The sequence below is a fragment of the Oncorhynchus tshawytscha genome, linkage group LG16 (assembly GCF_018296145.1).
Source record: "Oncorhynchus tshawytscha isolate Ot180627B linkage group LG16, Otsh_v2.0, whole genome shotgun sequence".
NCBI lineage: Eukaryota > Metazoa > Chordata > Actinopteri > Salmoniformes > Salmonidae > Oncorhynchus > Oncorhynchus tshawytscha.
This window is the reverse complement of record NC_056444.1, coordinates 76,250,952-76,274,395: the sequence shown is the minus strand read 5'-3', so window position 1 is coordinate 76,274,395 and position 23,444 is coordinate 76,250,952. Positions and strand designations below refer to the sequence as shown.

The 23,444-nt window shown below is 47.6% G+C and overlaps 1 protein-coding gene across 4 annotated transcripts in view; it reads left to right on the top strand.

The window, feature by feature from the left end:
- LOC112215235 (neural cell adhesion molecule L1-like) overlaps positions 1–23,444 on the top strand; it is a 57,234-nt gene that overhangs the window by 6,709 nt on the left and 27,081 nt on the right. For all 4 annotated transcript variants that reach the window (XM_042299657.1, XM_042299658.1, XM_042299654.1 and 1 more), the window contains exons 2-7: positions 2,154–2,547; positions 9,726–9,740; positions 13,360–13,462; positions 15,424–15,620; positions 21,790–21,912; positions 22,940–23,110. In XM_042299657.1, the coding sequence (XP_042155591.1) occupies positions 2,400–2,547; positions 9,726–9,740; positions 13,360–13,462; positions 15,424–15,620; positions 21,790–21,912; positions 22,940–23,110 (757 nt within the window). In that variant the 5' untranslated portion in view covers positions 2,154–2,399. The remainder of the gene's footprint in view (positions 1–2,153; positions 2,548–9,725; positions 9,741–13,359; positions 13,463–15,423; positions 15,621–21,789; positions 21,913–22,939; positions 23,111–23,444) is intronic.

Sequence of the window (23,444 nt, the reverse complement as noted above, 5' to 3'; positions counted from 1 at the left end):
CTCAGTGTTTGGAGTTGGAAGTCCTGAATCATTTTTTCTGTCTCTATTCCCTTTGCCAGATATTGTTGAATCCATTCTTTCTCAGTTGATTTAAATATATTGTCTTTGTGCTTGGAGTCCTTGAATGGTAATGTATTTCTTTGGTTGCCAGATATTGTTGAATCCATTCTTTCTCAGTTGATTTAAATATATTGTCTTTGTGCTTGGAGTCCTTGAATGGTAATGTATTTCTTTGGTTGCCAGATATTGTTGAATCCATTCTTTCTCAGTTGATTTAAATATATTGTCTTTGTGCTTGGAGTCCTTGAATGGTAATGTATTTCTTTGGTTGCCAGATATTGTTGAAAAGGTTCAGCATCAGTGAAGAATGGTGGGAGGTGGGAGGACAGGCTGATTTTAATGACTGGAATGGAATACATAGAAAATGATCCAACACGTGGTTATAACTTGTTTGATTGATACAAAATAAATACAAAAATGAATGGAATGGTATTTATTTTAAAAAGAGAATTCCTTCCCCCTCTTTTTATCCCCCTATAATCTCCCCCTCTCCTCTCCCTCATGAAACAGGGTAGCCCTCTCTCTTTCTCACTCATCTCCCTCCTCTCCTCTTTTCCTTCACTTCCTCTCTCCATCCCTCTCTGCCTCTCTTTACCACCCTACAACTTTTCCCCTCTCCTTTCTCTCATTCTCTCTCCTCTTACGACATGCGTACTACCACACAACTACAGAAGTAGCCTAGCCACTTGCGTTCAATTGAGTTGCTCCACCACTTTATCAAATTACAAATGTCCTTTTATATATCTATTTGTGTTCTGTCTATTATCTGATATGACACTTCATCACTTATGTAAGAGCATAATTTAGCAGACGCTCTTATCCAGAGCGACTTACAGTAGAGAGAGCATAAATTTTCACACTTTTTTCCTACTGTTCTTCCATGGAAAACGAACCCACAACCCTGGCGTGGCAAGCGCCATGCTCTACCAACTGATCTTCATGGGACTTCATCACCTCGTCACTTCATCACCTCGTAACTTCATCACCTCGTCACTTCATCACTTCATCACCTCATCACTTCATCACCTTGTCACTTCATCACCTCATCACTTCATCACCTCGTCACTTCATCACCTCATCACTTCATCACCTCGTCACTTCATCACCTCATCACTTCATCACCTTGTCACTTCATTACCTCGTCACTTCATCACCTCGTCACTTCATCACCTCATCAGCTCATAACTTTATCACCTCGTCAATTCATCACCTCATCACCTCGTCACTTCATCACTTCATCACCTCATCAGCTCATAACTTCATCACTTCATCACCTCGTCACTTCATCACCTCATCAGCTCGTCACTTCATCCCCTCATCAGCTCATAACTTCATCACTTCATCACCTCGTCACTTCATCACCTCATCACCTCATCACTTCATCACCTTGTCACTTCATTACCTCGTCACTTCATCACCTCGTCAATTCATCACCTCATCACCTCATCAGCTCATCACTTCATCACCTCATCACTTCATCACTTAATCTCCTCATCACCTCATCACTTCATCACTTCATCACCTTATCATCACCTCATCATCACTTTATCTCCTCGTCACTTCATCACATCATCTCTTCATCACCTTGTAACTTCATCACCTCATCACTTCATCTCATCACTTCATAAATCTAACTCTGTTGTCTATGCTCCATATGGTCTGTTAGTTCACCCTCTTGTTGTGGTGTTGACTCCATCTGCTTATCTGATTGGCCCTTCCATAATGGACACTGGTATTTTTGGGGTATTTTATTAGGATCCCCATTAGCTGTTGCAAAAGCAGCAGCTACTCTTCCTGGGGTCCAACACAAAACATGAAACATAACATAATGCAGAACAGTAATAGACAAGAACAGCTCAAGGACAGAACTACATCAATAAAAAAATCTATGTCATTACCTTAATGTGCTGTTTTGCTGCGAGTTGTCTTTAAACTAGGAATGAACATGGATGTGTGTGTGTGTGTGTGTGTGTTCCTGGCTCTATCTAGCCTTGACCACATGGTGCAGGGTCATTTTTCTCTTATTCTGACACAGGCTCCCGTCCCCCTCCCTCTCTTCTCCCCACCTCCCTCCCTTCTCCCCCTTCTTTTAGGGAAGACTGCAGGAGGGTGTGGATCTGAGCGAAAAAGAGAGAAAATAGAGAGAGAGGCTGAGAGCCAAAGGAAACCAGGAGTAAAAGGTAGAAGAACAGGAAGAGAAACTCTGGCTGAACATCGGGCGTGACAACAGAGACAGAGAGAGAGTCACACGCTCGCTCGGCAGGAGTGTGTGCAGATTGCCCTCTGTGTGCGTTTCACGTGTGTGTTGAGCAGGTGGGACTTTGATGGGACAGTGAGCAATGCCTCACACTCAGCAACATCAGGTTGGCAGTAGGGGGCGACGCCCCCCTCTCCTCCTCCACCCTATCCTCCTCCTCCCTCTCTTCTCTCTCCTCCTATCCCACGCCCCCCAGCTCAGCCAAGGAGCCATACACATACCTTCTAACTGTGAGTACACCATCTTCACCTTATTTACACATCAATGTATTGTATGTGTAATATAACATAATATATATTTAAGCAATAAGGCCCGAGATTTTGTGGTATATGGCCAACATAGGGAGGTTCTTAGCCACGACGCTTTGTGGAGTGCCTGGATACTTTTATTTTATTTCACCTTTATTTAACCAGGTAGGCTAGTTGAGAACAAGTTCTCATTTACAACTGCGACCTGGCCAAGATAAAGCATAGCAGTGTGAGCAGACAACACAGAGTTACACATGGAATAAACAATTAACAAGTCAATAACACAGTAGAAAACAAAGGGGGAGTCTATATACAATGTGTGCAAAAGGCATGAGGAGGTAGACGAATAGTTACAATTTTGCAGATTAACACTGGAGTGATAAATGATCAGATGGTCATGTACAGGTAGAGATATTGGTGTGCAAAAGAGCAGAAAAGTAAATAAATAAAAACAGTATGGGGATGAGGTAGGTGAAAATGGGTGGGCTATTTACCAATAGACTATGTACAGCTGCAGCGATCGGTTAGCTGCTCAGATAGCTGATGTTTGAAGTTGGTGAGGGAGATAAAAGTCTCCAACTTCAGCGATTTTTGCAATTCGTTCCAGTCACAGGCAGCAGAGTACTGGAACGAAAGGCGGCCAAATGAGGTGTTGGCTTTAGGGATGATCAGTGAGATACACCTGCTGGAGCGCGTGCTACGGATGGGTGTTGCCATCGTGACCAGTGAACTGAGATAAGGCGGAGCTTTACCTAGCATGGACTTGTAGATGACCTGGAGCCAGTGGGTCTGGCGACGAATATGTAGCGAGGGCCAGCCGACTAGAGCATACAAGTCGCAGTGGTGGGTGGTATAAGGTGCTTTAGTGACAAAACGGATGGCACTGTGATATACTGCATCCAGTTTGCTGAGTAGAGTGTTGGGAGCCATTTTGTAGATGACATCGCCGAAGTCGAGGATTGGTAGGATAGTCAGTTTTACTAGGGTAAGCTTGGCGGCGTGAGTGAAGGAGGCTTTGTTGCGGAATAGAAAGCCGACTCTTGATTTGATTTTTGATTGGAGATGTTTGATATGAGTCTGGAAGGAGAGTTTGCAGTCTAGCCAGACACCTAGGTACTTATAGATGTCCACATATTCAAGGTCGGAACCATCCAGGGTGGTGATGCTAGTCGGGCATGCGGGTGCAGGCAGTGATCGGTTGAAAAGCATGCATTTGGTTTTACTAGCATTTAAGAGCAGTTGGAGGCCACGGAAGGAGTGTTGTATGGCACTGAAGCTTGTTTGGAGGTTAGATAGCACAGTGTCCAATGACGGGACGAAAGTATATAGAATGGTGTCGTCTGCGTAGAGGTGGATCAGGGAATCGCCCGCAGCAAGAGCAACATCATTGATATACACAGAGAAAAGAGTCGGCCCGAGAATTGAACCCTGTGGCACCCCCATAGAGACTGCCAGAGGACCGGACAGCATGCCCTCCGATTTGACACACTGAACTCTGTCTGCAAAGTAATTGGTGAACCGGGCAAGGCAGTCATCCGAAAAACCGAGGCTACTGAGTCTGCCGATGAGAATATGGTGATTGACAGAGTCGAAAGCCTTGGCAAGGTCGATGAAGACGGCTGCACAGTACTGTCTTTTATCGATGGCGGTTATGATATCGTTTAGTACCTTGAGTGTGGCTGAGGTGCACCCGTGACCGGCTCGGAAGCCAGATTGCACAGCGGAGAAGGTACGGTGGGATTCGAGATGGTCAGTGACCTGTTTGTTGACTTGGCTTTCGAAGACCTTAGATAGGCAGGGCAGGATGGATATAGGTCTGTAACAGTTTGGGTCCAGGGTGTCTCCCCCTTTGAAGAGGGGGAAGACTGCGGCAGCTTTCCAATCCTTGGGAATCTCAGACGATATGAAAGAGAGGTTGAACAGGCTGGTAATAGGGGTTGCGACAATGGCGGCGGATAGTTTCGGCGGATAGAAATAGAGGGTCCAGATTGTCAAGCCCAGCTGATTTGTACGGGTCCAGGTTTTGCAGCTCTTTCAGAACATCTGCTATCTGGATTTGGGTAAAGGAGAACTTGGAGAGGCTTGGGCGAGGAGCTGCCGGGGGAGGAGCTGTTGGCCGAGGTTGGAGTAGCCAGGCGGAAGGCATGGCCAGCCGTTGAGAAATGCTTATTGAAGTTTTCGATAATCATGGATTTATCGGTGGTGACCGTGTTACCTAGCCTCAGTGCAGTGGGCAGCTGGGAGGAGGTGCTCTTGTTCTCCATGGACTTCACAGTTTCCCAGAACTTTTTGGAGTTGGAGCTACAGGATGCAAACTTCTGCCTGAAGAAGCTGGCCTTAGCTTTCCTGACTGACTGCGTGTATTGGTTCCGGACTTCCCTGAACAGTTGCATATCACGGGGACTATTCGATGCTATTGCAGTCCGCCACAGGATGTTTTTGTGCTGGTCGAGGGCAGTCAGGTCTGGGGTGAACCAAGGACTGTATCTGTTCTTAGTTCTGCATTTTTTGAACGGAGCATGCTTATCTAAAATGGTGAGGAAGTTACTTTTAAAGAATGACCAGGCATCCTCAACTGACGGGATGAGGTCAATGTCCTTCCAGGATACCCGGGCCAGGTCGATTAGAAAGGCCTGCTCACAGAAGTGTTTTAGGGAGCGTTTGACCGTGATGAGGGGTGGTCGTTTGACTGCGGCTCCGTAGCGGATACAGGCAATGAGGCAGTGATCGCTGAGATCCTGGTTGAAGACAGCGGAGGTGTATTTGGAGGGCCAGTTGGTCAGGATGACGTCTATGAGGGTGCCCTTGTTTACAGAGTTAGGGTTGTACCCGGTGGGTTCCTTGATTATTTGTGTGAGATTGAGGGCATCTAGCTTAGATTGTAGGACTGGCGGGGTGTTAAGCATATCCCAGTTTAGGTCACCAAACAGAACAAACTCTGAGGCTAGATGGGGGGCGATCAATTCACAAATGGTGTCCAGGGCACAGCTGGGAGCTGAGGGGTGTCGGTAGCAGGCGGCAACAGTGAGAGACTTATTTCTGGAGAGAGTAATTTTCAAAATTAGTAGTTCGAACTGTTTGGGTATGGACCTGGAAAGTATGACATTACTTTGCAGGCTATCTCTGCAGTAGACTGCAACTCCTCCCCCTTTGGCAGATCTATCTTGACGGAAGATGTTATAGTTGGGTATGGAAATCTCTGAATTTTTGGTGGCCTTCCTGAGCCAGGATTCAGACACAGCAAGGACATCAGGGTTAGCAGAGTGTGCTAGAGCAGTGAGTAAAACAAACTTAGGGAGGAGGCTTCTGATGTTGACATGCATGAAACCAAGGCTTTTACGATCACAGAAGTCAACAAATGAGGGTGCCTGGGGACATGCAGGGCCTGGGTTTACCTCCACACCACCCGCGGAACAGAGAAGGAGTAGTATGAGGGTGCGGCTAAAGGCTATCAAAACTGGTCGCCTAGAGCGTTGGGGACAGAGAATAAGAGGAGCAGGTTTCTGGGCATGGTAGAATATATTCAGGGCATAATGCGCAGACAGGGGTATGGTGGGGTGCGGGTACAGCGGAGGTAAGCCCAGGCACTGGGTGATGATGAGAGAGGTTGTATCTCTGGACATGCTGGTTGTAATGGGTGAGGTCACCGCATGTGTGGGAGGTGGGACAAAGGAGGTATCAGGGTTATGAAGAGTAGAACTAGGGGCTCCATTGTGAACTAAAACAATGATAACTAACCTGAGCAACAGTATACAAGGCATACAGCCATTAGCCGTATCCATTTTCCTGTTACTTATAACCTCATGCTATTCGCATTATTGGATAGCCAGGGGCACACTTCAGCACTCAGTCATAATTTACAAACAAAGAACTTGTGTTTAGTGAGTCTGCCAGATCAGAGACAGTAGTGATGAGGTTCTGACTATGCTCAATATGTGATGATATTAAAACTAAATAGTTATAACATTTATTGAACAATTCCTTGAAAATGACACATGGTTGTCAATGGTTTTAGCAGAGCTGGGGTCTCTTTGCTCCCCAGCAGCCAAATCAAACCTATTGTGTTAAACCACGAAGACAGGGAGGGTCACTGAGTTTTTGGGGCATTCAATCTGTGTTTATGTGCATAGTGTGTCTAATTACTTTTTAATTGATTACCTCAACTCATTCATTAGTCATTCTATTGATCTGGTTTCCTTGGTTCAAATCAGATTCTGATTGGAAGGCCGGGGTAGTTCAACAGGGAATTGAGTTATACAACACAAGGAGCAGACAGACTGAGTTTGTGGGCCTGCGGGGAAATTGATTCTTATACTTCAAGGTTGCTGAGTTTTCTACAGCTTTGATTTAATAACTGAGTTAGAGGACTGTGGATGTGTTCCAAATGACACCCTATTCCCTTTATAGTACACTACTAGTACACTACTATATAGTGCACTACAAGTACACTACTATATAGTACAGTACTATATAGTGCACTACAAGTACACTACTATATAGTACAGTACAATATAGTACACTACTAGTACACTACTATATACTACACTACTATATAGTGCACTACAAGTACATTACTATATAGTACAGTACTATATAGTGCACTACTAGTACACTACTATATACTACACTACTATATAGTGCACTACTAGTACACTACTATATAGTGAATATAGTGCTATTTGAGACACATAGGGAGTTAGAGGAAGAATTGTTGGTTGCTGCGGCTGCTATTGTTGTTCTGTTATTCATCTAAGTAAAGTATCAATGACTCACACAGACCTGCACCCACACATCTATCAGTCACACACACACACGCACACACACACACACACGCACACACACACACACACACACACACACACACACACACACACACACACACACACACACACACACACACACACACACACACACACACACACACACACACACACACACACACACACACACACACACACACACACACACACACAAAGCACAAAGCAATGTAAAGCTCCTCCCAGAGAACTAAGGTGTCAGTAAGATATGAGGATGAAAATGAGGAGGAGGAAGAGAAGGAAGAGGGGGAGGAGGAGAGGCAGGATGAATAGTTGCAGCAGTAGGAGGAGGAGGAAGAGAAGGAAGAGGAGGAGGAGGAGAGGCAGGATGAATAGTTGCAGCAGTAGGAGGAGGAGGAAGAGAAGGAAGAGGAGGAGGAGGAGAGGCAGGATGAATAGTTGCAGCAGTAGGAGGAGGAGGAAGAGAAGGAAGAGGAGGAGGAGGAGAGGCAGGATGAATAGTTGCAGCAGTAGGAGGAGGAGGAAGAGAAGGAAGAGGAGGAGGAGGAGAGGCAGGATGAATAGTTGCAGCAGTAGGAGGAGGAGGAAGAGAAGGAAGAGGAGGAGGAGGAGAGGCAGGATGAATAGTTGCAGCAGTAGGAGGAGGAGGAAGAGAAGGAAGAGGAGGAGGAGGAGAGGCAGGATGAATAGTTGCAGCAGTAGGAGGAGGAGGAAGAGAAGGAAGAGGAGGAGGAGGAGAGGCAGGATGAATAGTTGCAGCAGTAGGAGGAGGAGGAAGAGAAGGAAGAGGAGAGGCAGATTGAATAGTTGCAGCAGTAGGAGGAGGAGGAAGAGGAGGAGGAGGAGAGGCAGATTGAATAGTTGCAGCAGTAGGAGGAGGAGGAAGAGGAGGAGGAGAGGCAGATTGAATAGTTGCAGCAGTAGGAGGAGGAGGAAGAGGAGGAGGAGGAGAGGCAGATTGAATAGTTGCAGCAGTAGGAGGAGGAGGAAGAGAAGGAAGAGGAGGAGGAGAGGCAGGTTGAATAGTTGCAGCAGTAGGAGGAGGAGGAAGAGGAGGAGGAGGAGAGGCAGATTGAATAGTTGCAGCAGTAGGAGGAGGAGGCAGTGAAGGAAGAGGAGGAGGAGAGGCAGATTGAATAGTTGCAGCAGTAGGAGGAGGAGGAATAGAAGGAAGAGGAGGAGGAGGAGAGGCAGATTGAATAGTTGCAGCAGTAGGAGGAGGAGGAAGAGGAGGAGGAGGAGAGGCAGGTTGAATAGTTGCAGCAGTAGGAGGAGGAGAGAAGGAAGAGGAGGAGGAGTGACAGGTTGAATAGTTGCAGCAGTAGGAGGAGGAGAGAAGGAAGAGGAGGAGGAGTGACAGGTTGAATAGTTGCAGCAGTAGGAGGAGGATGAAGAGAAGGAAGAGGAGGAGGAGGAGAGGCAGATTGAATAGTTGCAGCAGTAGGAGGAGGAGGAAGAGAAGGAAGAGGAAGAGGAGGAGAGGCAGATTGAATAGTTGCAGCAGTAGGAGGAGAAGGAAGAGGAGGAGGAGGAGAGGCAGGTTGAATAGTTGCAGCAGTAGGAGGAAGAGAGAAGGAAGAGGAGGAGGAGTGACAGGTTGAATAGTTGCAGCAGTAGGAGGAGGAGGAAGAGAAGCAAGAGGAGGAGGAGGAGAGGCAGATTGAATAGTTGCAGCAGTAGGAGGAGGAGGAAGAGGAGGAGGAGGAGAGGCAGGTTGAATAGTTGCAGCAGTAGGAGGAGGAAGAGAAAGAAGAGGAGGAGGAGGAGAGGCAGGTTGAATAGTTGCAGCAGTAGGAGGAGGAGGAAGAGAAAGAAGAAGAGGAAGAGGAGGAGAGGCAGATTGAATAGTTGCAGCAGTAGGAGGAGGAGGAAGAGGAGGAGGAGGAGAGGCAGGTTGAATAGTTGCAGCAGTAGGAGGAGGAGGAAGAGAAAGAAGAGGAGGAGGAGGAGAGGCAGGTTGAATAGTTGCAGCAGTAGGAGGAAGAGGAAGTGGAAGAGGTGGAGGACCAGATTCTGGCAATTGTAAAGGTCAAGGTGTCTACTGTTGAATTAACAAGCCTCTAATGTCAAAGAGAGTCACTGAGACAGTTACCTCAATCAATACACCACCCACATCTGAATTCATCTCAGGGAGACCATGAGGGGGTAAAAATCATTGTTTATTGAAATAGGTAGAATACATATTTATAGCCCATTGGTGGTCATTGCTTCTCAATGAACAATGATCCCAACCAGAGATGGGGAATTTGTTGGGAAAATGAGGGCAAGTACCAATGTTGGCTACGGTGTAATGTAATTTCCTGCCAGACTGTCTTGACTGTAACATACTTCCTTTCTTGTTCTGCCTTGCTCTCTTGCTGCTCTGCCTCTCTGGACTAACAGACCAAATAAATGAATGTAAGTGCTTTACCTTTTGCTTTTAACCATATTGATGTCTGTCTGTCAGTCTCTCTCTCTCTGTCTGTCTGTCTGTCTGTCTGTGGAAGTGCAGCAAGAGCTACAAGTTGTTGCCACAGCCCCATAGTAAAGAACTTCATTATGAGAAAATATTCCTGCAAACATAGCACACAATACAAACCCTCAGCCTCCCACTTCACCTTAATAAATCTGGCTTTAGTGTGACTCCTTCACATTAGTGAGTCTAAATGTAGTCTTGCTTTCTTCCTCTTGGAGGAGGTAATACCTACCGGAATACAAATAAACGTATACAAATAAAAATAAAACCGTTAAAAAACGAGTGTAACCTGACAATTCTTCTTACAATAATAGAGCAGTTAGAGGCTGCAGCTCTTCAGACATAAATCTGATCAGCTGAAAAACTGTCTTCTTACCTCTGTCATTACAGTCACTCTCAAGCCAGAAACAAAAGCCATTTTACAACCTATGTGTTGTGATAATTGCGTTGTTTGTTCTATAATCTAGTTAGTTCATAGGCCTTGACACTGTGATATACAGGCCTAAGACCAAGACAATAAGAAGTCATAGTGGCAGAATAAATTCAAACCACACGTTTCATCACAAAACCAGACAGCAACATCTGTCCAGTGAAGTCCACAAAGCATATTGCACGTACAGTAACAGACTTACAGCATGGTCAAGCAAGTTAATGTTTCTACTAAACAACTATTGGTTTAGAACATCGAAGAATTAACGCAAGTTGCAAAGAAAACAGGAGCTGCCTCCACTATTCCAGCACCATTTACACTTCAACATCATCAAATCACCTCTGCTTAGTCTAATATAGTGACAACTAAAAGATTCCAAAAATAATTTAGTCCAATCAACATGAGCTAAATATGATGTGTCTTTCCATGGTTCTGATTTATGTCTGTGTGAGTGTGTGCAAGTTGAAAACGTGTGTTTACTGCCCCTACTTGTAGAGAAACACCAACGCCATCCTCCTCTCTTTCTTGTTCCCCAAAACTGTCTATCACTCTGTGATACAGTACACACTTTTAGTTTTTGTTGTCCTAGGCTACCTGGCTAAAATGCTTACTCACTAGCCTAATTTCCTTTCATGAGCAACGATTAGCCAGCTAGTTAACATAAGTCTACTACATCTAGCTACATGTTGAACTTCTATACACTCAGGTCAGAGGCCATATTATGAATTCATGGTTGGATCAGAATCGCCACTATAATCATTGGCCAATATGTAGAATTAAGTAAAACCACAAGAACAAATCAAAATCTCCATCCATGGCTAATTTAGGAAAGGGACAATTTTAGCTATCTAGCTAGCTAGCCACCGGAGGACAACAACAACTAGATGCAACAATTAAAGTTTTTTTCTGTTAATGGCGTTTGGCTTTTGATGTGATGTGATTGGTGTGAAGCCAAATCCAAACCGGCTTCCCTTGAAAGGAGAAAGGAACATTCACAGTTGAGTTCACTCAGTTTAGCTAAACGCTGGATTGGCTATTATTGTATATATTTTTTATCAAGGGAGGCCAAATGCTTGTTGGCTTCCTTTGCATTCAATGCTACGGGCGACAACAATGTCTTGCTCGTTTTGATCAGACAGCATCAGATAGATGGGCTACACATACTGAGACAGGCGGCACAGTTTCGCTCGCTCGGATGCTTTCTCCGTTGAGACACATTCAGTCTCTTTGAAAATTGAAGGACAATTATGAAACACGAAATCTAACTTTTTTTCCTGTACATTTTTTAGGGAAGCCTGGCTTCCATTAGCACCCATAAATACATGCCACTGCCTGTCTGCCTCTCTCTGTCTCCCTCCCTGTCCTTGACCTTTGCTCATTGGTCCCTCCGCCTCCCGATCCCTCTGTTTATTCCTCTGTGTCTCTCTCTCTGTCTCTCCCTCCTGCTTCCATCTCACCCTCTGCCTCTCTTTTCATCCCTCCTCTCTATCCTTCCCTACATTTCTCCTTCCACCTCCCAATTTCTCCTCCCTTCATCTCCTGCCTTCCTTTGACCATTTACCTACCCATGTTACATAATGTAAATGTATCCTTGAGACTGGGTCTGTCTTTTTCATTCAGAGTCAAATCAGAACCCAACCAACAAGTACGATTAACCTCTAGAGAATGTAGTTCACACTGGCAAAAATAATTGAAAAAAGACAACAATTTTCCAGCCCACATACTGAAAACACTGAACATGATAAACCAACAGGCGTCATAAATAAGGTGCAAAGGAAGGGTATATTACTGGAAACTTACAAAGTTTACCAGTAAATTACCAGCATTTTTTTCTGTCAAGGATTTTATGTAATTTATCACAAGACATCTAGTGGCCCCTTTGGGTACTTCAGATTATCACAGGTGTCTGAAATGATCTCTGGTCCTCTGTGTGGCCTTATCACATGTAAAATATATGAAAGAAGATGATTTAAAAAATGACAAAGTTGTAAAACCTAAATATAAACCATAAAAAAAAGTTAAAAAATAAAGACAGAAAAACCCTTGTCCAAACCTTTGACTGGTACTGTATATATTGTTTACAAACTTGTATTTATTTTACTATGTTAATATGTTTTGTTGTCCTTGTTTTGGTGTCAAACTGGTGGCAGTTGTGAAAAAATTCAATAGTTTGAAGAGTTGCCAAAATAATGCCAAGAACCATATGGTATATCCACTAGAAATACTATGTGAATACTATATATGACAAAAAAAAAAGTTTTAAGTTAAAGAAATTACCAAAGTCACGATAGATAACATACATTTCTGTTAACTACCAAAATTATAGAAGATTCCTTTAACTTTGGTAAATGACCTTTGCATCCCTAGTCATACAACATATGGCAATAGAGAATGTATAGAATATGGCTATTGTCCCAAATGGCTCCCTATATAATGCACCACCTTTGACCAGAGCCCTAAGGGGTGCCATTTTGGATAAAGTTACCATGTTCTTCATCTCTGAACCACGTCCTAGTATGTAGGGTTTTATGAGTCGGATATGAGTGGGTGTTTAATGATCATAACAGTACATCATAATAGTAGAAAGAGGAATCACTCATCTTTTTCTACATTATCTCCTCTCATCCCCAAGGCCCTGTCTTTTCTACCACTCAGCTAATGTAATATATATATTACACTACTGTCTCCTTAGCATTGATACACACCATTTCTTTCCTCTGTTCTCAACCCATTCTCTCCCCGTCCCCATCTCTCCATTTCTATTCTCGTGGGGGACTTTAGTGATATGAATGAATACATTCCCCCATTATGTTTCAGGAAATGGAAATGACTGCTATCACTGAGTCCCTCTGTGAGCCAGCTCCTGTCAGTGGCAGTAGGAATGTCGATTCTAGTTGGTGGGCTATTAACCCCTGTGTGAGTCAGAATATAGGTAGCACAGTTGAGCTGTAGGGTGGTGGGCTGTAGTTAGTAGGACTATGGGCTTTAGGACTGTGTGGGGTGGCAGGTAGCCTAGCGGTTAAGAGCATTTGGGCCAGTAACAAAAAGGTTTCTGGTTCAAATACCTGAGCCGATTAGGTGAAAAATCTATCGATGTGTGTGTGTGCTAACTTTGTGTCTCTCCCGTCCAGTTAAGAAACCCCCAGTGATCACCACCCAGCCTGAGTCCATCACTGTGTTCGGTGCTGAAGACATCCTCCTGACCTGCGAAGCATCAGGGAACCCTCCTCCCGAGTTAGTTACCTAACACCAAGCCCTTAGAAAAAAACTGCAGTTAATATAAAGTGCCAATTACCACACTTCACTGCTATAACTACATTAGAACTGTGATCTGTTTTTCTTAACTGTTTTGCAAGGAACATGACATGTAGTTTTTCAGACATCTAGAAATGTTCCATTAGAATTACATGAGAGCACAGCTCCTCAGTCACAGGCTTGCATTCCAAATGACACACTATTACCTTTAAAGTGCACTACTTTTCACATGGGCACTGGTAAAAAAATAATAAAAAAATAGTGCACTTTGTAGGGAATAGTGTGCTATTTGGGATGTATTCCCACTACTTATTGTAATGAACATGAGAGGAGACAGAGAGGTGGTTTCAAGTGCAGAAGGTCATACACAGGAGGAGGCAGGTAGCTGGGTCCAGGGGCAGGCAGAAGGTCATACACAGGAGGAGGCAGGTAGCTGGGTCCAGGGGCAGGCAGAAGGTCATACACAGGAGGAGGCAGGTAGCTGGGTCCAGGGGCAGGCAGAAGGTCATACACAGGAGGAGGCAGGTAGCTGGGTCCAGGGGCAGGCAGAAGGTCATACACAGGAGGAGGCAGGTAGCTGGGTCCAGGGGCAGGCAGAAGGTCATACACAGGAGGAAGCAGGTAGCTGGGTCCAGGGGCAGGCAGAAGGTTATACAACAGGAGGAGGCAGGTAGCTGGGTCCAGGGGCAGGCAGAAGGTCATACACAGGAGGAAGCAGGTAGCTGGGTCCAGGGTCAGGAAGAAGATCATACACAGGTAGAGGCAGAAGGGCAACAGTACAGGCAGGGAAAAGGTTAGTAACGTAGTCCAGGCAATAGGTAGATAACATGAAATCCGATAACGATAACATGAAATCCGGCGTCGTTAGTGAGGCAGGCAATAACTATTATACATGGGAGGAGTAAATCACAGGAAACCCAGCGCTCATAAAGACATGTGTCACAAAACAAACAACACCTCACAGTGACGGGGTGCAAACAACTGAACTAAATAGTTGGTGATAATGACATACAGGTGTGTGAACGGGTGATTAGAATTCAGGTGATTGGGATCTGGAGAGTGAACTGTGTTCAGGGAATCTAGGTGTTTGAGAGTGGAAGCTGGAGAGTGAGCTGTGTTCAGGGGATCTAGGTGTTTGAGAGTGGAAGCTGGAGAGTGAACTGTGTTCAGGGAATCTAGGTGTTTGAGAGTGGAAGCTGGAGAGTGAACTGTGTTCAGGGAATCTAGGTGTTTGAGAGTGGAAGCTGGAGAGTGAACTGTGTTCAGGGAATCTAGGTGTTTAGGTGTTTGAGGGAGGTGTTTGGAAGCTGGAGAGTGAGGGAACTGTGTTTTCAGCTGGAATCTAGGTGTTTGAGAGTGGAAGCTGGAGAGTGAACTGTGTTCAGGGAATCTAGGTGTTTGAGAGTGGAAGCTGGAGATCTAGGTGTTTGAGAGTGGAAGCTGGAACTGTGTTCAGGGAATCTAGGTGTTTGAGAGTGGAAGCTGGAAAGTGGGTTGGAATGTGAGCTGCGTTCAGGGGATCTAGGTGTTTGAGAGTGGAAGCTGGAAAGTGAGCTGTGTTCAGGGAATCTAGGTGTTTGAGAGTGGAAGCTGGAAAGTGGGCTGGAATGTGAGCTGCATTCAGGGGATCTATGTGTCTTAGGGTGTAAGTTGGAAGCAGACATTACACTTACTACAACAAGGGAGACATGTAATTTTACACTCAAGGGACTGTGTCATTTTGTCTCTGCTTGTACTAGGTGGAACAAAAGCTCAATTTGTAGAGGAAGAGATGTATATTGAAACGACAGTACAGAAGGCTCAGACTCATTCCTCTATTCAACTCAAACAGAGTTGATTGCAGGGTTAAGCTGTGTCTTTAACTCTCTATCTCTGTGTCTTCACTCTCTCTCTGCCTCTCTCTTTATTTCTCTCGCTCTCCCGCTCCCTCCCTCTCTCAGTTTCCGCTGGACTAAAGATGGGGAAGAATTTATCCCTGCCAATGACCCGGGCCTGTCGGTGTCTCCGGGTTCTGGAACCTTCATGAAAACTGGGGTGGTGTCAGGCCCCATGAGCCAATACAAGGGCAAATACAGCTGCTACGCTGAAAATGCATTAGGAACTGCTGTGTCTAACGAGGTCCAGCTCATCACTGAGAGTGAGTAAAGCAGAAACTCCAGTCCAACATTCCAATGACCACCAACTATGTTTTGTTCCAATATCCATACTAGTACAACAGCTGCAGTGCATCCCCATTACATTGATTGGTTTCTTTATGGACAATAACATAACAATTTATAGTGCCATGATAAGAGCCCCTATGTAGCTGAGTGTGTTTTATAGAGCACTCTGTTGACAACACGTGTGCTACTGAGGTTTAACACGTATATCCTGCTTACCTTCACCTGAAACACACACTCACACACACACAAAAAGAAAACCAGCCCCGTCGCGGACACCGATATCTTGCTTCCAGACAAATTAAACAACTTCTTTGCTCGCTTTGAGGACAATACAGTGCCACTGAAACGCCCGCTACCAAAACCTGAGAGCTCTCCTTCACTGCAGCCAACGTGAGTAAAACATTTAAACGTGTTAAGGCTGCCTCGCAAGGCTGCCGGCCCAGATGGCATCCTCAGCCGCATCCTCAGAGCATGCGCAGACCAGCTGGCTGGTGTGTTTACGGACATATTCAATCAATCCTTATCCCAGTCTGCTGTTCCCACATGCTTCAAGAGGGCCACCATTGTTCCTGTTCCCAAGAAAGCTAAGGTAACTGAGCTAAACGACTACCGCCCCGTAGCACTCACTTCCATCATCAGGAAGTGCTTTGAGAGACTAGTCAAGGATGATATCACCTCCACCCTACCTGACACCCTAGACCCACTCCAATTTGATTACCGCCCCAATAGGTCCACAGACGACGCAATCGCAATCACACTGCACACCGACCTAACCCATCTGGACAAGAGGAATACCTATGTAAGAATGCTGTTCATCGATTACAGCTCAGCATTTAACACCATAGTACCCTCCAAACTCATCATTAAGCTCAAGACCCCGGGTCTCGACCCCTCCTTGTGCAACTGGGTCCTGGACTTCCTGACGGGCCACCCCCAGGTGGTGAGGGTAGGAAACATCTCCACCCCGCTGATCCCTAACACTGGGGCCCCACAAAAGTTCTCAGCCCTCTCCTGTACTCCCTGTTCACCCATGACTGCGTGGCCATGCACGCCTCCAACTCAATCATCAAGTTTGCAGACGACACTACAGTGGTAGGCTTGATTATCAACAACGACGAGACGGCCTACAGAGAGGAGGTGAGGGCCCTCGGAGTGAAGTGTCAGGAAAATAACCTCTCACTCAATATCAACAAAACAAAGGAGATGATCGTGGACTTCAGGAAACAGCAGAGGGAGCAGCCCCATATCCACATCGACGGGACAGTAGTGGAGAAGGTGGAACGTTTTAAGTTCCTCGGCGTACACATCACAGACAAACTGAAATGGTCCATCCACACAGGCAGCGTGGTGAAGAAGGCGCAACAGCACCTCTTCAACCTCAAGAGTCTGAAGAAATTCGGCTTGTCACCAAAAACACTCACAAACCTTTACAGAAGCACAATCGAGAGCATCCTGTCGGGCTGTATCACCGCCTGGTACGGCAACTGCTCCGCCCACAACCGTAAAGCTCTCCAGAGGGTAGTGAGGTCTGCACAACGCATCACCGAGGGCAAACTACCTGCCCTCCAGGACACCTACACCACCCGATGTCACAGGAAGGCCAAAAAGATCATCAAGGACAACAACCACCCAAGCCACTACCTGTTCACCCCGCTATCATCCAGAAGGCGAGGTCAGTACAGCTTCTATTTCAAGGCCATCAGACTGTTAAACAACCATCACCAACATTGAGTGGCTGCTGCCAACATACTGACTCAATCTCTAGCCACTTTAATAATAAAAAATTGGATTTAATAAATGTATCACTAGTCACTTTAAACAATGCCACTTTATATAATGTTTACATACCATACATTACTCATCTCATATGTACATACTGTACTCTACACCATCTACTGCATCTTGCCTATGCCGCACGGCCATCACTCATCCATATATTTATATGTACATATTCTTATTCATTCCTTTACACTTGTGTGCATAAGGTAGTTCTTGTGAAATTGTTAGATTACTTGTTAGATGTTACTGTATGGTCTGAACTAGAAGCACAAGCATTTCGCTACACTTGCAATAACATCTGCTAACCATGTATATGTGACCAATAACATTTAATTTGATTTGACTCTCTCACAAACACACATGCACGCACACACACACACTCTTCTCACAAACACACACATACAAACACACACACTCTCTTCTCACAAACACACACACACATCTACCTGTATCTCTGGCTCTCTCTCTCCAGAAACCTCCTTCTCAGTTCCCCTGACGACGAGGTCTAGTTGATATCGTGCTGCAACAGAACAGCAACATCTTTAGTTTGCTAGGTCTGCTGGGATTATTAACGATGAGAACAAGAGAGAAGAGAGCACACACACACACAGATTATGCGATGACTCACAAAGCATTCAGCATCCTACTTCTGGAGCATAACACTGTTTGCCTGTAAACAAGTGGTCTACTGCTTGCATTCTGAGTTGTGTTGAAAAGGCTTATATCATCAACACTTTGGCTAACGCAACAGGTATTTTGCATTGTAAGCCTTGTCACGGGCATGTATAACACTTATGTTGACATGGGTGTTATGAGTTGACATACATGCTATGAGATGACATTGTCACGCCCAGACCATAGTTTGCTTTGTATGTGTCTATGTTAGTTGCTTGTGTCAGCACAGTTCTTATTATAGCTTCACGGTCGTTATTCGTTTATTGTTTTGTATAGTTTGTTCAAGTGTTCTCTGTTCATTAAATTCATAATGAGCGCATACCACGCTGCATTTTGGTCCTCCGATCCTTCCAGCGGCAGCAGTAGCAGCCAGCATCACAAGACTCCTGGACATGGGGAGGAGATTTTGGACGGCAAAGGACCCTGGGAGCAGCCAGGGGAATATCGCCTCCCCAAAGCAGAGCTGGAGGCAGCGAAAGCAGAGAGGCGGCATTACGAGGAGCTAGCAAGGTAGCGCGGCTGGAAGCCCGAGAGGCAGCCCCAAAAATGTATTGGGGGGGGGCACAGGGAGAGTGTGGCAGAGTCAGGAGTCAGACCTGAGCCAACTCCCCCTGTTTACCGCAAGGAGCCAAGGAGGGAACCAGAGCCGGTCAGGGCGGTGTTGGAGGTGAGCGAAGCAGAGACAGTGAAGGAGTTAATGGGGAGATTGGAGGAGAGAGTTATGAGGGAGGTGCTGTGTTGGTGCATGAGGCATGACATCCGCCCGACGGAGCGTGTCGGGGAGTTGATGTCACCTGGGTCAGCTCTCCATACTCGTCCTGAGGTGCATTCTAGTCGTCTGGTGTAGACTGTGACAGCCTCACGCACCAGGCCTCCTGTGCACCTCCCTAGCCCTGCACGTCCTGTGCCAGCTCAGCGCTACAGCGCTCCTAGCCGTGCTAACCGTGGCGGGCGTTGTACTGGTCAGGCACCGTGTTATGCGGTGGAACGCACGGTGTCCCCAGTACGCGTGCTTAGCCCGGTGCGCTACATCCCAGCTCCCCACAACTGCCGGGCTAGGGCGAAGATCCAGCCAGGGCGGATGGCGCCAGCCCTGCTCTCACAATCTCCAGTGCACCTTCACGGTCCGGTCTATCCAGTGCCACCTCCACGCACCAGCCCTCCGGTGGCAGCCACCTGCTCCAGGCTGTCTCTCCGTCTTTTGCCCACAGGTGCTCCCGTCTGTCCTGAGCCGCCAGAGTCTCCCGTCTGTCCTGAGCCGCCAGAGTCTCCCGTCTGTCCTGAGCCGCCAGAGTCTCCCGTCTGTCCTGAGCCGCCAGAGTCTCCCGTCTGTCCTGAGCCGCCAGAGTCTCCCGTCTGTCCTGAGCCGCCAGAGTCTCCAGTCTGTCCTGAGCCGGCAGAGTCTCCCGTCTGCCCTGAGCCGCCAGAGTCTCCCGTCTGCCCTGAGCCGCCAGAGTCTCCCGTCTGCCCTGAGCCGCCAGAGTCTCCCGTCTGCCCTGAGCCGCCAGAGTCTCCCGTCTGCCCTGAGCCGCCAGAGTCTCCCGTCTGCCCTGAGCCGCCAGAGTCTCCCGTCTGCCCTGAGCCGCCAGAGTCTCCCGTCTGCCCTGAGCCGCCAGAGTCTCCCGTCTGCCCTGAGCCGCCAGAGTCTCCCGTCTGCCCTGAGCCGCCAGAGTCTCCCGTCTGCCCTGAGCCGCCAGAGTCTCCCGTCTGCCCTGAGCCGCCAGAGTCTCCCGTCTGCCCTGAGCCGCCAGAGTCTCCCGTCTGCCCTGAGCCGCCAGAGTCTCCCGTCTGCCCTGAGCCGCCAGAGTCTCCCGTCTGCCCTGAGCCGCCAGAGTCTCCCGTCTGCCCTGAGCCGCCAGAGTCTCCCGTCTGCCCTGAGCCGCCAGAGTCTCCCGTCTGCCCTGAGCCGCCAGAGTCTCCCGTCTGCCCTGAGCCGCCAGAGTCGCCCGTCTGCCCTGAGCCGCCAGCCAGCCAGGAGCCTCCGGAGCCGCCAGCCAGCCAGGAGCCTCCGGAGCAGCCAGCCAGCCAGGAGCCGCCGGAGCCGTCAGCCAGCCAGGATCCGCCGGAGCCGCCAGCCAGCCAGGAGCCGCCAGCCAGCCAGGAGCTGCCAGAGCCGCCAGCCAGTCCGGAGCTGCCCTTCAGTCCGGAGCTGCCCTTCAGTCCGGAGCTGCCCCTCAGTCCTGAGCTACCCTTCAGTCCTGAGCTACCCTTCAGTCCTGAGCTGCCCCTCAGTCCTGAGCTACCCTTCAGTACTGAGCTGCCCCTCAGTCCTGAGCTACCCTTCAGTCCTGAGCTGCCCCTCAGTCCTGAGCTGCCCCTCAGTTCTGAGCTGCCCCTCATTCCGGAGCTGCCCCTCAGTCCAGTGGGGCCCTTTAGTAGGGTTGCCAGTCCAAGGTCGGCGGCGAGGGTCGCCGCTCAAAGGATGCTACTAAAGTGAACTAAGACTATGGTGGAGTGGGGGCCACGTCCAGCGCCAGAGCCGCCACCGCAGACAGATGCCCACCCAGACCCTCCCCTATAGGTTCAGGGTCTGCGGCCGGAGTCCGCCCTGACCATAGTTTGCTTTGTATGTGTCTATGTTAGTTGCTTGTGTCAGCACAGTTCTTATTATAGCTTCACGGTCGTTATTCGTTTATTGTTTTGTATAGTTTGTTCAAGTGTTCTCTGTTCATTAAATTCACGATGAGCACATACCACGCTGCATTTTGGTCCTCCGATCCTTCCAACTACTCCTCCCCAGACGAGGAGGACGACGATCGTGACAGACATACGTGCTATGAGTTGACGTACGTGTTGAGTTCACGTACGTGTTATGAGTTGACATGGGTGTTATGAGTTGACATACGTGCTATGAGTTGACATACTTGTTATGAGTTGACATGGTGTTATGAGTTGACATACTTGTTATGAGTTGACATGGTGTTATGAGTTGACATGGTGTTATGAGTTGACATACTTGTTATGAGTTGACATACTTGTTATGAGTGGACATGGTGTTATGAGTTGACATACGTGCTATGAGTTGACATACTTGTTTTGAGTTGACATGGTGTTATGAGTTGACATACTTGTTATGAGTTGACATACTTGTTATGAGTGGACATGGTGTTATGAGTTGACATACGTGCTATGAGTTGACATACTTGTTATAAGTTGACATGGTGTTATGAGTTGACATGGTGTTATGAGCTGACATGGTGTTATGAGTTGACATACGTGCTATGAGTTGACATGGGTGTTATGAGTTGACATGGGTGTTATGAGTTGACATACGTGCAATGAGTTGACATACTTGTTATGAGTTGACATACTTGTTATGAGTTGACATACTTGTTATGAGTTGACATACTTGTTATGAGTTGACATACTTGTTATGAGTTGACATACTTGTTATGAGTTGACATACATGCTATGAGTTGACATGGTGTTATGAGTTGACAAGAAACTATTATATGGGGTAAACATGCTCATAACAAGTAATACATACTGCATGATTTATACACGCTCATAACAAGTAATACATACTACATGATTTATACATGCTCATAACAAGTAATACATACTACATGATTTATACACGCTCATAACAAGTAATACATACTGCATGATTTATACACGCTCATAAGAAGTAATACATACTACATGATACCAGCCTAAAGAGTTAGTGACATCGCTCTGTCTCCCTTTCAGACACCCCGGCCCTGCAGAAAGAGCAGAAGGTGAAGAAGAAGGTGGAGGAAGGAGAGAGTGTGGTATTGAAATGTAACCCTCCCTTCAGCACTGTTCCTCCTGTCATCCACTGGATGGACGAGCGTGAGTATCTCTCTCTCTCTCTCTCTCTCTCTGTTTTACTCATCCTTTATCTGCATCTCCATCTCCTTTGACCATCTGACTTTTCATGGTGTGTTCTTTTTGCTGAATAAAACATAAATAAACTACAGGTATATTCTCCCTCCTTCTCTTCCCCTCCCCGCTACTTCTCTTTTCCCTTCCTTCCCCCTACTTCCCCTCCCTGCTCTTTTTCTTCTCCCTTCCTTCCCCCTACTCTCCCTCCCCTCCCCTCCCCACTCCTACTCTTCTCCCTCCCCTCCCCCTACTCCCCCTCCCCACTCCTTCTCTTCTCCCTCCCCTCCCCTCCCCCCCCTACTCTTCTCCCTCCCCTCCCCTCCCCCTACTCCCCCTCCCCACTCCTACTCTTCTCCCTCCCCTCCCCTCCCCCTACTCCCCCTCCCCACTCCTACTCTCTCCCCTCCCTCCCCCTACTCCCCCTCCCCACTCCTACTCTTCTCCCTCCCCTCCCCCTACTCCCCCTCCCCACTCCTTCTCTTCTCCCTCCCTCCCCTCCCCACTCCTACTCTTCTCCCTCCCCTCCCCTCCCCCTACTCCCCCTCCCCACTCCTACTCTTCTCCCTCCCCTCCCCCCTCCCCTACTCCCCCCTCCCCACTCCTACTCTTCTCCCTCCCCTCCCCCTACTCCCCCTCCCCACTCCTACTCTTCTCCCTCCCCTCCCCCTACTCCCCCTCCCCACTCCTACTCTTCTCCCTCCCCTCCCCCTACTCCCCCTCCCCACTCCTTCTCTTCTCCCTCCCCTCCCCACTCCTACTCTTCTCCCTCCCCTCTCCCTACTCCCCCTCCTACTCTTCTCCCTCCCCTCCCCCTACTCCCCCTCCCCGCTCCTTCACTTCTCACTTCCTTCCCCCTACTCCCCCCTCCCTGCTCCTTCTCTTCTCCCTCCCTTCCCCCATACTCCCCCTCCCCTCCCCACTCCTTCTCCTCTCACTCCCCTACTCTCCCCTCCCTGCTCCATCTCTTCTCCCCCCTCCCTCTCCTCTCCTCCAGGAATGAATCACATTGAGCTAAATGATCGTGTAACCCAGGGCCGGGACGGGAACCTATACTTCTCTCACGTCACCGTCGATGACACCCGTATTGACTACACCTGTAACGCCCAGTACCTCAGCGCTCGCACCATCCTCTCCAAGGAACCCATCACCCTGACTGTTACAACCTGTAAGTACACCGTCACTCACCATGGTAACACAGTACTATAACTGTTATGACCTATAATGCCAAGCACCTCAGCGCTCGCACCATCCTCTCCAAGGAACCCATCACCCTGACTGTTACAACCTGTAAGTACACCGTCACTCACCATGGTAACACAGTACTATAACTGTTATGACCTATAATGCCAAGCACCTCAGCGCTCGCACCATCCTCTCCAAGGAACCCATCATCCTCACCGTCACAACCTGTAAATACTAAACTAGACTGACCTCAGTAACCGTGGTAACACAATTTAGACTGACCTTGGTCACCATGGTAATGCAGTACGAGTCAATCA